The 16,672-nt window shown below is 48.3% G+C and overlaps 1 protein-coding gene across 5 annotated transcripts in view; it reads left to right on the top strand.

Moving 5' to 3' along the window:
• ALS2CL (ALS2 C-terminal like) overlaps nt 1–16,672 on the top strand; it is a 63,087-nt gene that overhangs the window by 37,554 nt on the left and 8,861 nt on the right. For all 5 annotated transcript variants that reach the window (XM_073334845.2, XM_073334843.2, XM_073334842.2 and 2 more), the window contains exons 10-19: nt 16–212; nt 3,004–3,069; nt 3,756–3,854; nt 6,073–6,231; nt 8,191–8,302; nt 9,750–9,827; nt 11,292–11,419; nt 13,009–13,182; nt 13,807–13,900; nt 15,196–15,353. In XM_073334845.2, coding sequence (XP_073190946.1) covers nt 16–212; nt 3,004–3,069; nt 3,756–3,854; nt 6,073–6,231; nt 8,191–8,302; nt 9,750–9,827; nt 11,292–11,419; nt 13,009–13,182; nt 13,807–13,900; nt 15,196–15,353 — 1,265 coding nt within the window. The remainder of the gene's footprint in view (nt 1–15; nt 213–3,003; nt 3,070–3,755; nt 3,855–6,072; nt 6,232–8,190; nt 8,303–9,749; nt 9,828–11,291; nt 11,420–13,008; nt 13,183–13,806; nt 13,901–15,195; nt 15,354–16,672) is intronic.

Raw genomic sequence — 16,672 nt, 5'->3', positions numbered from 1 at the left:
TCTTTGTTCCCCCAGGCAGTCTGGCAGTGGAAGCTGAATCAAGCCGTGCGCCAGGCGCTGAATGGGAAGAGGGATTTCCCCTTGTGGGGCGAGGCCGGGGAGGGAAATGAGCCTCCCGTCCATCGCTTCTTCACGTACGCGTTCCGAGCAGAGGGCAGATTCAAGAACGCCGTGTATGAAGGTGAATGGTCCTGGGGCAAACCACATGGCAAGTAAGGACCTCCGCTTGTGTTTCCAATTCTGTATGTAAACTTTGAGGCCACCTATCGCTCTCATGGAGTGAGACTGGCTGGGACCAGGCCGGCAATATGTCTGCTTCCCTCCATCTGGCTTTGCCAGTCTGTCCTGCCGTGTGACCCTTCCTTGGCCTCTTCACTAGGTACTACTTAGTAGTACTGGCTTGTGCTGTAAACTGCCGGGTACTGAGCTAGGGACGTGGCTCAGGGCTGTTGAAAGCGTCATATGGAGTCGCACTTAAACGTGGTCATGGTTCTAAAGACACATGTCTGACCGAGCCTTGAGAGCTCACCAGACCCGAACTCTACCAGCAAATAAGTCATCTGGGTAACAAGAAAATATTCTACATGCTGGCCAGACCTGACCCACCCTGGCCAAGTGGGTGAGTAGAATCGCCCACGGCTAGTAATGTCCTCTCCACTTTCAGGCCCTTTTTGTTACAAGCCCCAACCACTGCCACGGTTTTGTGTCTACACATAGGAGGGACATAGGCGCCGACTCCATGGGTGCTCCGGGACTGGAGCACCCATGGGGAAAAATTGGTGGGTGCTCTGCACCCACCGGCAGCTTCCCCGCCCCAGCTCGCCTCTGCTCCGCCTCTTTCCCTGAGCACGCCGCTGGGTCCTGCTTCTTCCCCCCCCCTCCCTCCCAGGCTTGCAGCATAAAACAGGTGTTTCACGCGGCAAGCCTGGGAGGGAAGGGGGAGGAGTGGGAAAGCAGCGAGATTGGGGGAGGAGGCGGGGCTGGGGCGGGGATTTGGGGAGGGATCCAATGGGGCAGGGAGGGGCGGAATTGGGGCAGGGGGTCGCGAGCACCCACCGGCGCTGACAAAAGTTGGCACCTGGGAGGAGGGATGACCCTTCTAGCAATTCATAGAGTCCCAGGCTAGAAGGGACTGCATGATGACACAAGCCGTGAAACTTGCACTGGAAAACGGGGACTGTACTGCCAATGATCATAGAATGGGGTGGACTAAGTGAGGTGCTGGGAGATTCTTTGTTAAAACGGCCACCTGGATATTACTGAATCATCCCTGCTGGAGAACTTATCCCTGGGTCCGTGAGTCACCTTTGGAAGAGCAAATGGTTTTCTCTTGGATTGCACCAAATGGGAGATTTGTGTTAGTTGCACCCTCTGCTCCTAAATGAGATCAGACCCCAGTGTACTACTTACACATGGTAAAACTCTGGTCCCTTTCTCCCACCCTATGTCTCATCTGGCTAGATGGAAAGCCCTGTGGGGAAGGAAGTATTATCCTGGTGTTACCCAGGAGTCACTTTGGCATGGACGCTGAGGGTGAGTTTACATTGCAATTTGAAAGCCCATGCCAGCTGACTGGGGCAAAGGGGCTATTTAATTGCAGTGTAGGCGTCTGGGCTTGGGATGGAGTCCGGGCTCTAGGACCCTCCCACCTAGCAAGGGGCTGGAGCCCAGAATCCCTGTCTCCATCTGTTATCACTTGTCTTTATACTTGGATTGCCAGCTTTTTGGGACAGGGGCTGTCTTTGTTCTGTGTTTGTACGGCACCCAACGCACTGGGGTCCTGGTTCATGACTGGGACCCTAAGAGCTGTACAGCCTCAAAGCACTTTACAAAGGAGGTCAGTACCATTACCCCCATTTTACAGATGGGGAAACTGAGGCACGTGGCAGTGAAGTGACTTGCCCAAGGTCAATCTACAGACCAGTAGCAGAGCCAGGAATAGAACCCAGCTCTCCTGAGTACTATTGAGCCCAGGACTGGGAATCTACTGTGGGCAGTTAATTTATAGGGAAGAAAAATCTTAAAGGGCTTTGGGTATGCTTTGTGAGTCTGTTATGTGTCTGGCCAGCATACCCAACCCCAAGTCTTGTGAACCACTTGTAAGGGGAATGTGCCCTCCTGGGAGTCATGGAGTGAATCTGGTTTCATGGCCAGTACTTGGAGCTGGTTGAAACACTTGTCCAAATTTTGATGCAAAAGATTTTGCAAAATAACTTTTTTTTTCAATATTTTGCAATGTTGGGTGGTTTTTTCATCAAATTCGAGTGGACAAGTTTTTCTGAAAAAAAATCTATCTTTATAAATACGTGGCCAAAACCATTCTTTTCTACCCAATGCTAGTTATACCTTGGGAACAAAAAGTTGAAATAACAGAATACCTGCTTTGTCATAACTGCCTCATTCTGAGGGTCAGATTTGCACCAGTCAGAAGACACAATTGCTTAATTTTATTTGACCATCTCCATGATCTGTGTGTCTCTGCTTGGAATAGAACTATAAGAATTGCCAAAGGAGAATGAACCAATGCCTCAATTCATGTAAATCCCTCGTTAATTCCCTAACTCTGCTCCAGAGTGCACAAACTTGGCGTATGTATTCACGGCGCAAAAAAAGCATGGTCTTAACTTGTGTTAAAATAGTGAAGACACGGCAACTCTGCTTTTAACTTGGGTTAGCAGCTCAAGTTAGTCTATAGGGCAGCCAGGGTTGACCTCCACTGCTAACCAGAGCTAAAAACACGCTTTTGTGTGTGTGTGTGCACTGAAGACATACCTGGTATTGTTATCCAAGCTCATGAGCACAATCACTCACCTCTGGGGTCTAGGACAATCCCTCCATACAATTATACTATGGAGCAGGAGTGAGGGACTTCCTGACCTTAGTTGAGGAGTGGACTTTGCCTAGAAGCATGGGTATTAAAAGGTCTTAATGCTCTAGCATACTTAAAGAAACTGCAACTGTTCTTGATCCGCTTCTTATAATGATACTTGCTTTGAATTGCAGGGGGACGCTGAAGTGGCCTGATGGCCGGAACCATGTTGGGGATTTCAAAGAGGGCCTGGAACATGGGTAAGCCTTTATAAATCTGGCTTCCCTTGCTTATAAACACAAGTATGGGTGGGGGACTGGCTGTTAAAGGATAGTGGAACCCTAAAGCATGAGTTTTCTTGCCCAGTCTCTAGAGCAACATGGAGTTAGGACCACAGTCCACAGGGCAAAGTGGAACAATTTTCATGCCTTGAATCCAAATCTCTGTGCAGCTGTTTTACTCCCTAGTCCCAGAAGTGGCCAGCATGTCTGGCAGTGTCTCCTGGGGGTGGGGTGGGGTGGGGTGGGGCAGGTTGCTCCGCTGTGCACTGCCCTCACCTGCGGGTACCACCCCCGAAGCTCCTCTTGGCCGTGGTTTCCCATTCCAGGCCAATGGGAGCTGTAGGGGGCAGTGCCTGCAGGTGAGGGCAGAACATGGAGCCCTCTGTCCCCCTCCCCCTCCCCCAGGGGCCGTGGGGATGTGGTGCCGGCCGCTTCTAGGAGCGCCGTAGGGCCAGGGCAGGCAGGGAGCCTGCCTTAGCCCTGCTGCGCCACGGGGCTGGCAGTCCCGTGAGCTGGATATATAGCGGATCCAGCCCATGGGCTGCAGTTTGCCCTCCCCTGGTGTAGATGGTTTCGGAGTGACACCTCTTTAAAACTCTTCTGCTGTATCTGCTCTGCCCCCTCTCGCCCTACCCTTATGCTGAAGTCTCCTATCTGCGCTCTAGGTTTGGAATCTGCCTTATCCCGCTCGTCTCCGAAGACCGGTACAACTGCTACAAATGCCACTGGTGTGAAGGCAAAATGCGAGGCTATGGAATCTGTGAGTAAGTAACGCTCCGAGCACGGCCTCTGGGGAGCACAAATTCCTAGCCGCTTGGCGGGTGGCTGCTCACCTCTTGGGCACAGAAGAGCGAACCAGAGGGCAGGGCAGGCCACAGAAGAAATCTACTGTTCCTGCTGCCCCAAAGCCTGGCTCCATGCTGCCTTGTTTTGCAGCGGCATGGGGCTGGAGGGGCAGGCTGGAGGGGCTGATTGATTCCCGGGCCTAAAATCTCCTGGGTCTAAGAGTGTCGCAGGGCCCTGGTCTGGTTTCCTGGCCTGTGGGCCTTAATATAGGTAGCAGCAGCCACGGGATACTGCAGCCTCTCTGCACCATGGTAGGACTAGCATTTTGGGGTCTGTCAGATACTTTCTAGAACAATCTTGGTGTCTTGTCCTCTGTTTAGCCTGCGCCATGCTGCCTAACCTAGGCTGTGTGTGCATCACTGAGATCTTAATGATGCAAACAGTTTTCTCCTGTCTTTTTTTTGTCTGGTGTGCTGTGTGGGCTAAATATGCACCTGCACCTTCAGAGGGCAGGGCTGTAATTGTTCTCCTAGACCATGAAAGCAAACAGGGCGGTTGGCACAGCAGCGTGCTCTTGGATCTGGTTTCTGGGAGGACTCCTGGACCTGGAGTCAGGTCACGTTAAACACTGGAATAGAGGGTAACATAAGTTCTGACTGGGTTTCTAATAACTATTTCCCACTGAGAGGCATTAGGTTCATGCCGCCCTTTTCCTGTTCCACTACGTGGTTTGCTGTCCCTAAATTATTGGGGAGCTGGGTGAAACCCAGACCGAAAAGAGCAATGTAAGGGAAACACCCATATTCTGCATCGTAATGCCCAGTCATCCTTGTTCAGCAAACACAGGACTCCAAAACAGAGGCCTTCTCAGAGGATTATGTACAAACACAGCCAGTTCACTTCCAGCCCCGGTTGACTGAAGGGGATGGGGGCCTTCCTCTCTTGTTTGTACAGCACCTCACACAGTGGAACCCTGATCCTTGCTGTGGACCTGTTGGTGCTTCTGTAATTCCAGTCCTGATATAGTGAACTTTATAAATACCCACCAATGGCTCTGCCTTCTCAGTTCTAGCCAACCTTGCTCTGACCCTCTCAAATTGGTGGCAGTCAAGAATACAACTTAGGTCTCTGGAGTGGGAGTCAGACCTATCGTGTGACTCTGCTGTGTTTCCTGTGATGACTTCTAGTTACGCAGGCTGAATTGGGCTATCAAATCTTGCTTTAGAATGCAAGATGTTTCCAGGAGTCAGCAAGGAGCTTCTCCATGTGGAACGCTGCTCAGCTGGCCAAATGCATTCTGGGTTTGCCAGCATCTAAAGCAGCACGTACTTGCCCCTTCTGGGGAAAGGGTAGTTGATGGAGTGAGTGAATGTGGCCAATACTAAGGTAGGATCTTTTAATGCTGGCTTGTAATGTTTAGGTTCATAATATTCTGCAGAATATACCTGCATTATGGACTGGACTGAGGCAAATAGCAATAGTTCTCTAGCTACGTTCAAAGGTTAATAGTTTTAGATTACAAATAGTTCCATATAAGGGGAACTCAGCTATACCACTTGCGTCGTGTGTCTCATGTTCAGAGCATAACATCATCTAACCTTCACAATAGCCCTGTAACTCTCCGCATTGCTTCCTTTCTAGAGGCAGAGGGAGATGCATTGGTATGTATAAGAATTAGGACTGGGGGCTGGCTTATTCCCAGGCCTATGCTCCCTGAAGCCTGGGTGGCTAGTGGGTTTAGAAATGAAACTTAAGAGGCTCTATACTAGTTCCAATCCAGCTGTGGACAGGAGTGACCCAGTTGTTACTATCTGCCTAGTTGGCTGAGAGCTTGAGTGAAACAAGGTGGGTTTCAATCCCAGTTCCTAGCGAACAGGTGTTGGTATTACACACTCTCTGGTACTTTTGTTGGCAGCCTCCATTGAGAGGTTAAGGACTGAACTACCCCCGTGCTTAGAGGAGCAGCCAAGTTCAGTGCTTAGATTTGGAGTTCCTGTTCTCTAGGCTCACCTACTCTTGTCCCTGTAAGTGGTGTCTCGTAGGGCAGGCTTGACGCATGCTGTTAGGGAAGCTTGCGCCATGGTTACTCTGCTGCCAGGAAACTGAAGTCCTCTAGCACTAAGCAAGGGCAACAGCAAGAGAAATAGGTAGTGTCTGCTGTCCTTAAAGATGTTGCTGTCCATTCTCTCTCTCCAGGTATGGAAATGAGATGGTTTACAAAGGATACTTTAATGATAATCTGCGTCAAGGATTTGGCATCCTGGAAAACCCTTCAGCAGAGCAGCCGTTTAAGTACACAGGGCAGTGGGATAATGACAAGAAGAATGGATATGGAGTCTTGGATGACAAGGACAGGTAATGCTGTGGAAGGGAGCTCAGCAAATGTTCACAACACCAGTTTTCAGCATTCCTTGGTCTGAAGCATATTCGACTTGAACTTGAGACGGGAAAAGTTTGAGCTGTACTGAGGGTTGGAAATTTTGTTTCACAGAGGATTTTAAAATTGGGTTCCATTCCAATTGGGAACAAACCCCCAACACTCTGAATTTCTCCATGCAAGAAACATTTTAGAAAACCCTAATTTTGGATCGATTGAGACACTTCATTTTGATTTCAACCTTATTTCTGTTTTGAAAACTAAAGTTTTCCAAACCAATTTTTTTTAAAGCAAAAAATTGAAACCCTTCATTTGAAAATCCTGAAGCAGGATATGGAGATGGTTGGAACTCTTTCTAGTTGTGTCAATTTTCATTTTGGAGAACAAGTTTGCAAGGTGACCAGATTTTGATGGAACTGCACTTCCAACAGATAAAGGGTTCCATCAAAGTTCAGCCTCTAGCGGGAACACCTGAGATGACCTGATATTGATGTGGGTATGCTGACCTATATGATTGCCTTGGAACAATGTAATGATGCCAGAATATCAAGTTTAGAACCATGAGTGCCCCTTGCAGCAAAATCTCTGTTGCAGTGCATTGCAATAGCAGTGTCTGAGTTGCAATGACTTCAGGACCAGCTAATGTTCTGCAAGTTGTGTGCAGGATGGCTGTAGAAAGAGTGGGATGAGCGGGGGCCCCTTGTGTGCATCACTCTTCCGGCAAATGGAAATGTATATCTGCGTTTGTGGCTGGGTGGCTGTTAAGTACGTTACTGATATAGGGTCAAAGAACACTGAAAAGCAACATAGTTAAATCAACAGTATGTGGACTGAATTTCAAACTTTGATCAACAAAATATCTCCCTGGCTTTCCAAAGGCTTCTTGCACAATCAACTGACCTGCTCACAAGGGTTTGTGTAGGAAATCTTTAGCATGTCGCCAAGATGGGAGGACTTGCGATGTGTGTGTACAGCTCTAGCTTGCTGGACTATGTCCTGTCCCTCAGTCAACCATGGGCTTGTAAGCAGGTGTCCCCTGGTTCCAGTTGCAAAGGAGACACTCAGATCTAGTCTCTGGGGGAGGTGTTCAGAGGGGTTTGACTATGCTACGATCATGGTCCAATCAACACTTCCTCCAGGTTAAGGTTGGTCCCTGCTGCCTTCCTACCAACGCATAAGACTTAGAGCTGCCTCATTCAGAGCAGATCATCCTCTCTGGGTACCAGAGCTCTCTGGAGGATTCTACCTTGTCTCTGGGCTGGGTGCAGTTAACCGGGAGGAGATCTCAAAATAATCACCAATGCCTTTGATCCATAGATAACCCTTCCTTTTGCCAAAGTCTGCACTGAACCATGTGACAGCTAGGGAGAAGCCTGGAAGACAAACAACTACATTGGCTGCATCGCAGGAAATGTATACCCTAGTGGATGCTCAGGCCTTATCTATGCTAGAATTTTAGCCTTGCTTTTCTGCTGTCAAGTAAAGGCTTGAAACGGGGGAAAGCACTAGCAGAGTAAATAATGGCTTCCATTGTATATACTGTAGGGAGGAGGCTTTCACCCATGCAGCTACACTGATGGGTGACATCTGGGCTAACATCAAAAGGGGGTGGGGGGAGTCTGACATCCATGGCTATATGAGATGCAGAGACCTGACTGGTGGCACCACTCCAGATAGCAGAACCACCCAGCCTGCCTTTCTCAACTTACTAATTCTGTCTCTAATTCACATACTTAAAGACCTGCCCAAAGTGGATGTTCAAACAATCCCTGATGTCTTTCAGAAGCTGTCCACAGTATAAGGATCAAACTCACACCAGGTGTAAGCAAGCATCTTCTTTCACCTGGTGTGAAGCTGGCTCATTGTCTTAGTTCTCAGTGGTCTTGTGTAAAGCTCTCCAATGGTGGTGTATGAAGGCCTCCTATCTTGTGTTCCAGAGGGGAGAGGTACATTGGGATATGGCAAGATGACCACAGGCATGGACACGGCATTGTGGTGACCCAGTCAGGCCTGTGCTACCAAAGAACATTTCATGCGGATAAAATGGTGGTGAGTAAATAACTTTCCTCTGGGTACTTTAGTCAATAGACCATGGAATCCCTTATCTAGGGGAGGAGAAAAAGATGAGAACACTCTCCTTATTAAAGTAAGAATCTTTCAGGTGTGTAGGAGGCAGTATGACTTAAGCACTGGTTTCTTACCACAAGATCATCCCTTAACTTGAGGGGAAGCCGAGAACATTTTATGTGATGGGACTACCCCATAACTACCAGCAGCCCCAGGCTCTGCGTTTTTCACCACCTCCCTAAGGTGCACCCACATCTGAACTGGTACATATGGGGTGTCACTAGAACCAGAGGACACTACGTGAAATTGAAAGGAAACAAACATACTGTATTAGGGCAGTCCCTAGGAGACCCAACTATGAAAGGGGCCCCGTTATTCTAAGTGCCATACAGGCTTGTAACATCTAACCTGTGAACTCTTCAGGGTGCAGGCAAAGTAACAATTAACACGTGGAAGTTGTTGCCACAAAGTTGTCCATGGGGACCAAGCATTTAGTAATATTAATAAAAGGATTATCCACTTGTATGGATAATGAGAACCCAATTTCACCAGCAAATGACTAGAGATGGACAGAAAACGGAAATCTCTTAACACATAGCAATTTAATCCTGAATCAGGACAAAGTCAAAAACACGACCCTTTTTCCTGAGAACTGAAAGGGAATCTGTTCCTGGCTGCTGACCTGGAAGACGCTAGAAAGTGAAATTGACAAGAGTCTATTAGGTGGGCAGCCAGGGAGCTGTCACCTCACTTTTCCCTCAGAAATATTTAATTTTGCAAACGGAGCATTTTCCATGGGAAAATCATTCTGCTGGCAGGTTCCCAACCAGCTCTAAAAATGACATGTTGTGTGCACGTCCGTCCGTCCGTCCTTTCGGTTTTAGGGCCTAAACAAACAGTGACCGAAGTCCTGAAGCAACTTCCCCATGGGCACAGTATTCTATGTTTGGCCACTGCAGAGTTTCTTGTTGTTTCCTCTGGAGCATGCACTGCTGTAACCTTTGGATTTCGTAGATGCTGACACCAGTCGTTACTGGGATATGTAGTGGAGTCATACTTATTACTTTACTGGCCACAGTCAGAGAAGGGATACTGAACTAGGACCGACCACTGGCTTGATCTGTGTGGTAATTCCTTGGTTCTTATTGTACCACTGGCCACTTAAGTCAGGAAATCCATCTCTAACCAATATGCCTGTATGAAACACTCTTATTACACCCCTTCCTACAAGAAAACTCCTTTCCCACCTAGTACCTGATAGCTTAGAGTAATACACCATCTCCCTCCCCACTATAACTTGCCATACACACTGCACCCCACAAATGGCATGTGTCAGTGTGCCCATGTTTGTTGGACAAAATGCAATGACTTAATAGAAACCAACGTGTCTCATTCACCACTCTGCACTCAATGGCTGTTTTATCACTAGGGTTCTGGGATTCTCCTCTTAGAAGATGACTCCGTTTATGAAGGCAACTTCACAAGAGATCTGACATTTGTTGGAAAGGTGAGCTGCTTGCCTATGCTCAACCCTGCTGTGTTACTGCTAACTTTCAAGAAAGCTGGCAATCCTGTCCCTCAATGTTCATACTGTTTTTTTCCTATTAGTTACAGCTCCTTTTATCACACTAGAAATTTTACATCAAAGGGTTAGCATGGCCCCATGTCTTCTGTGATTCTACAGCTGCAGAATCCGATGCAACCTTTGTTTTTTGAGTTTCTAGCCCTCATGGTGGCTTACAGAACCCCACAAATTGGAACAGTGCAAACACAATGCTTTGGTACCAGAGTCTGAACTAGCCTGAAACAATAGCTCAGAGGTGTGAGCAGCCCCATTTGTTCCAGTGGCTTCACTTTGAAACGTGAAGATGACAATTTAAATCAACACGTTAAAGCGTTTCACGGTTGATCGTGAACAAATATACAGCTAACGCGCTTCGCTTGCAAAACCTCCAGCTTGTTACAAAAGTCCACGCCAGGTCAAACAAGGAACGTGAGGGTAGTATCACAATGATTTTAATATAGTGACTTACAATTCATACAGTGGTGCTCAATAACACATGCTAAGCATGGATCTTTGTCTCCTTCTAGTGGCTAGTCCACAAGAGGTTGATGGGTCTGCCACATCTTACAGCTAGGGTACTAGGGGTGAGTTTTCCTAAGTCCAACTAAAGCACTTAGACACAACAACCACTGAAATCAATGTTGGGTTTGAAAAGGTCTGTATTTGGGATCAAGCCTTGATCCCTGGTTCACATCCTAAGAAGGGCTGGCTCTGCTGAATTACTTCATTTCTGAGCTCATTAAACCTTCTAGCCTGAATCAAGCTACCACAGAACTTCCCATCTGCCACCCAGAGTGCTGCAAAATCCAGAGACCTTGTCTCACAGAATAGGGCTTGCCTTGGTAGTAAAAGGCACTCAAAAGGGATCCATTCTTGCAAGCTTTCCAGGTGCACATGTAGTATGCATTTCCCTCTGCTCATCTCACTGCCAATGATGCCAAACCCGCTGGTGCCTTAAGGAACAGGGGAGAAACTAAACAAGAATTAGACTTCCAGATTGTACATTCACTGTAGCTTGGAGGTTTATCCATCTCTCTAGATTTAGGCCAGGAACTTCAGAGCATAGAAGCAATGATTAACACCTAGTCCTACTTGCCACATTGGACCCTTGCTTTGCATTTCTAGCTGGATTTCCACATCCGGAGTCCTATCAGTATGAGCAATCTCATTCGACTCAAATAGACTTCTGTCTCTTGGCTCCTGGGATCTCCTGTCTTTGTGTCCTGTCTATTCTCTGGCATTGGGAGTGCTTTCAATGTATAGCCCTTCTAGTGGAAATAACCTTCTTAGGCTTCCTTTTAGGGATCGTTCCTGCTTGTGGGCTTCACAAGAGGGGGATTGGAACCTTATCCAACCTCCTGCCAAGTGAGAGCTCGATAGAATAACCCCTTTATTTTTTTGTTTCAGGGAAAGCTGACCTTTTCCAATAGCTTCATGCTGGAGGGCACCTTTAGTAACAAATCAGGCCAAGGGCTTCAGACGCAAGGAATCCTGAACACTTCCAGAGACCAGCAAGCTGCCTCAATAACCAAAGTGTGAGTGGCCGTAAATAACTCCGCGGGCCGTGATTTGTATTCCATTCGCACCAACTGAGTCACCACTGCGCAAGACGCTGTACATCTAAGTCAGACAGCTCCTACCCTAGAGAGCAGAGTCTAAATAAGCAAGGATGGCCAAAGGAGAGAAAGAACCCTCCCCCACTTTACAGATGAGGTTCTGATGTGCAGATGAATTGACTTTCCCAAAGCCACCTACAGAACCTGAGGAAAAGCCAGGATTTGAGTCCAATCCAGTGCCTTAAGCACAAGAGCATCCTTCTCTCAAAGTCTTGAGGGTTTTTTGGAGGCGCAGTTTCTAGCCAGAAATCCCATTCGGAAAAGCTTGCTACCTAGAAGGGTTGTTAAGCACTGGAGCAGGTTGCCTAGGGAGACTGGAATCTCTGTCACTGAATGTTTTTAAGAACATGTTAAACACCTGACAGAGATGGCCTACGTATACTTGGTCTTGGAGTAGATGAGGTCTTGAGGGTCCCTTCCCCCCTCCCCCTACATTTCTATGATTCACAAGAAAGGGGGAGGGGGTCCAGTATTTGATCCACTCCCTGCCCCCTTCTTGATGCTCATGCTTGCAGTGTACTGACCGATGTGGTAGGGAGTTAGAAGTGACAGTGATCCAAGGACATGTGAATTGTTTAGCAGAGCATGGCTAGCTCGAATTAGGAAGCACAGTGGGTAAGTTGAAATATCTTTCTGGGTGGTCAGAGCTCTAGTTTCTTATGCAGCAGTCACTCCCTGACAGGTGACAACATGAAAGCAGGCGACAGTAATTCTGACTTGACCCCAATGGCCAGATTCCTACAGCACAGAACCTGTTGCAAGGCCCCCAGCAGCAGAGTCCTCTGGAGTGAGGTGTAAGATGCCCACAACCTCCCTCTCCACTGGGGAGACCCATATTTAGCCATTGCAACCCAACTGGGAGTGGCCGAGGCAGCCGGGTGATGCACATTGCAGCAGGGAAGTTCTGGATCAGTCTCCACCACACGGTTCCCAAGTTGACCTCTCTTGATACAACTCATGAATTAAGACAGCAATTGGGATGCCACCAGCCTTCCCCTGGGATGAATTCCTGGACATGCACCCCAGCTACATCATTTCCTTCTCCCCAGGATGCTTCCTCTCTGCTGGTGGCTGGTGCCTCTACTCTGCGAGAGCCAGTCCTGTTTCCTCTGCTTGTGTAGCAGCAGCTACCAGCAGAGGTAGCTGGCCTGGCTCTGTTACCAGCTGCTTCCTGAGGCTCTTAAGCGAAGAGCCTCTATAGCTGCAGAAGCAGGTGTAAGCAGGGAGAGCAGCACATAACACATATCTAGTCTACCTTAGGCCACCAATAGTCCATGTGCCATGCTTTGGGGCCCCCTGGCCAAATGCATCTCATTGGCAGCAGAATAAATCTAAGCTGACCTCTGCTGAACTTTGCTCCTTGTTATATCCTCTAGGATGCTCCTAAATCTCTCTGCCGCAGTGGTGGTTGGGGCGAAAATGCGTTCATGAGATGATTAGAAGGGGTGGTCAGTGGCAATGTAGGAGTGGGGATGGAAGCAAGGCGTAACTTCATCTTTGTTGTGCAGTCAGCTGGGTCTTGATGAGTTCCCGGTGGAGAAGAGATGGCAGGGAATCTACGACCAGTTTCTGAAATTCCTCCACTCTGGCTGCAAAGAAGAAATGGAGGAGTCCTTCACGGGGTTCCATATACAGACAAGCAAGGAGCTGCGCAAGTCTCAGGAGTACCTCTTCTGCCAAAGGTGACAACTGGCTTGTGCAGAGGGGCGCAGCGGTGCATTGGGCTAGTGCGTTCAATTTTGGGGTTCAAGTCTTGACCTCAGGCTCGCAGGAGTGATTGGACAACCCCTGGGTGGCATGGCCTCGCTGGGGCAGGTGTGTTCCAGGAGGCTAGAACCAGACACTTCCTCATGATTACTGTGCAGCTAATACTGTTCGATGCCGGTGTTCACCAAACACAACGGTGCTTCTGGGGGGAGAGAATTAGGGAGATTCAGCTGCTCAAGCTTGACTTATACCCTGCTTGATATGCAATTGGGAGGGATCCCGGTGCCTCATTGGCTGGTTTAAGCCCCCTAAGAATGGCTTAGCCATTAAACTATGCTTCAGAGGGAGTGGGAAAGGTGGAAAAATAACTCCATATAAATGAAGTAACCTGGGGAGAGAGTCATTGAGATAGACCATGAACATAAGGGGTGGGGAGCTGACTCTCCTCTGCCTTGCGAATCTGTTCATACTGTGCCAAGGGCTACCGACTCAGAAGGGTAACACATGATTACACAGAATGCAAGGTAGGCAGCAGTTTAGGCCCAAGGGGTGAACCACAACTCCTCCATCACCGTTATACTCGTTTTCCTCCCTCGCAGGGGGCCCGAGGATGTCTCTGGGAAGATAGAAGATGTCCTTGAAGAACTAGTGCAGCATCAAGAGCTGGAGTCGCTCCAGTGTTACTTACAAAAGGTACCACTCAAAATGCACTGTGTGCCGAGGCTCTGGAGCACCCAGAAATGTGAGGAGCCCGCCACAAAAAAGGAACGCGGTCCCTGTCCTGTAGAACACCTGAATTAGGGCTCCAGTCCTGCAAACTGTCCGTGCAGGCAGAGCACCGCTGGATCGGCACTGAGCTGGGCCTGACCTAGCGTAACGTAAGCGAGGGCCCTCAGCAGGAAAAGTGGGGTGGGGATGGGACATGAAGGACGAGGGGAAAATTCCATCCTGTGGCTGCTCTGTCAGGTACAGACACGTTCCAGAGGCTTATGGTCACTTGGTTGCTTTTCCTCCCCTTCAAGTGAAATTCAGCTTGCTGGCTGCCGAGTCCCTGCAATGTGAGAGCAGAGTGTGAGGACATAAACACAGCCATGCCTTACATAGTAACTAGAGACCCCCTGACCGGGAAGTCCCCATCTTATGTAGCCCCCCCTGAAACAACCACTCTTTTTTTCCGGTGACTCTAGTTTCTCCAGGAACTCTAACCAATCCGCAGCCAGTAACACCCGGAGTTTTCTCTTCTGAGCGCTATGCGAGCTTTAGTGCTGGTGAAGAAAAGGGTTAGCTGGACTGCCTTGGAGAAGAAAGCTTCATGTCTAGTCTCTCAGCACAGGTTCTGGCAGTACAAGTCTACTGTTGTGTTGGAAGGACCAGCCCCAATGGGCAGTTCAGTCTCCGCCATCCCTTGACCTCTGCTGAGAGAGCCTGACCTTGCTTCCCACGGAAGGTCAATGGCAAAATGCTATTTGTAGCGCCATGGTGCCTAGAGGCACCCATTGCTGTCCTTCAGTGCAAGCAGGATTGGGTCAAGAGAATAGCAGCGTTTTCCAATAGGATATGGACCTAAACAGTATCCTGCCAGGCAATGTTCCCTCTAATTTTTGACAGGCCGTGTGTGCAAACAATTTCTTCTGTGCAAATCTTTGTGCTTCTGTGCAAATTTTTGTGCGTGCGGTGTTTCGCTGTGTGCACGAGGTTTAGGATCTGTGTGCACGCACACAGCTTAGAGGGAACAGTGCTGCCAGGTCACCTTAAGGCCCTAGCTAGAGATTGAGCTGGGTGGCTCTCCATCCTTAAGGAGGCTACATCCCTTTGGGATTTGCCCGGATATGGACCAAGGCCATCAGCTCATCTTCCCTAGACTGAACTGTCTCACTGGCTAATCAACGCCTTGGTTTTGATGGCCCTCTCCTGCCAGTCTGAAGGGAGGACTCACCCTTGCAATCCATCCCTTAACAAATGCAGAACTTTCCTCCACTGTCTTGCAGGCTTTTAAGTCTTCCCTGCACCCACTAGGAAAACTGCTGAAGGCCCTGACGTTCGCTTTTCAGGCTACATACTCTGGGATCGGGGCAAACAAGCACCTACTGAACATGGCCCAAGAGGAGGTCAAGTACTATGCCAAGAAAATATGGGAGTTTTACCGGTAAGTCCAGTGTGTAATTGGCTTCCATGCAATCGTATGCTAGTGAGGAACACTTGTTAGGTAGGCAATCTAATTCATTCCTTGGGGGGGCTAGGCCCTGGATTAGTGCATCTAGTACTTCTGTGCAATCTGGTTGCTTACACATCTGAAGGAAGTTTTCTGATGGAATCTCTTTAGGTGTTCATGCATATGACCCTCATCACTGTAGTACCTAGGTAAACTTACTCCCTTTTACTCCATATACAGTCTTAGCAACATAGGACTTGCCAGCCTGGATCAGATGCATGGTCCTTCAAGATAATTTCTTATCTCTGGCAGTGACCAGCAACAGATACTTCAGAGGAAGGGGTGAGAAATGCCATAATGGGCAGATGTGAGGTAATCTGCCCCCACGAAGTCTCATGAACTATACTTGAAGGAAGTACTATTGTGAAAAATGGCTATGGGGAAAAAATAGCTCTGTCTTAATCAACTGATCTGTTTTGTGTATTCAAGGGTGTATCTTTTCACCCTAATGCCTTCAGAAAAGCAGTTTTGTCTTTTACTCCTCTGCAATTGGCAGAGCCAACCCAACTTGCAGAATGGGTTGGATTCTGTTCCTCCTTGGGCATCAGCAGGCTGGCTTACTAACAGCCAGTCTGTTAGGGCTGTGTGGACCCACTGAACAGAAAATGGCTGCATGGCCTAACTTCATCTTCAGAACCTTTCTTACTGGTGATACGTGAGGAGGAAGAACCCAGCTTGGCTGGCTGTGTCCAGGGCTGGCCACTCAAAAACCCTCCAATTGTAAATGGAACAGATTTGGCTTAGAAATTATTGACAGGAGTCCCATGATGCCATTTTTAGTTGCCTTTCAGAGTAGAGCTGCACTTTAAATCTGTCTATTTTGCAGTTGACCCATTAGGCTCACAGGTGAACTGAGGAATTGTCCAGAACAAGAAGCTTTTGGGCATTTTATTCCTTGAGCCCATATGCTGTCTAGGGACAGCATTAAAGTGCCTTGGAAAAACGTTAAAGTGGAATTGGAAAAGGTATGGGGAAGGGCAACTAACATGGTTAGGGGGTATGGAACAGCTTCCATACGAGGAGAGATTAATAAGACTGGGACTTTTGAGCTCGGAAATGGGCTACTAAGGGGATTATGACAGAGGTCTATAAAATCTTGATGGGTGTGGAGAAAGTGAATAAGGGAAATGTTGTTTACTCCTTCTCCTAACAAGAGGTAGAGGTCACCCAATGAAATTAATAGGCAGCAGGCTGAAAACAAATGTAAGGCACTACTTCACACAAGGCACAGTCAACTTGTGCAACTTTTTGCC

Source organism: Lepidochelys kempii, chromosome 2, assembly GCF_965140285.1.
Source record: "Lepidochelys kempii isolate rLepKem1 chromosome 2, rLepKem1.hap1, whole genome shotgun sequence".
Classification (NCBI taxonomy): Eukaryota; Metazoa; Chordata; order Testudines; family Cheloniidae; genus Lepidochelys; species Lepidochelys kempii.
Note: the sequence above shows the minus strand (reverse complement) of the source record. Positions and strands in the feature narration are given on the sequence as shown.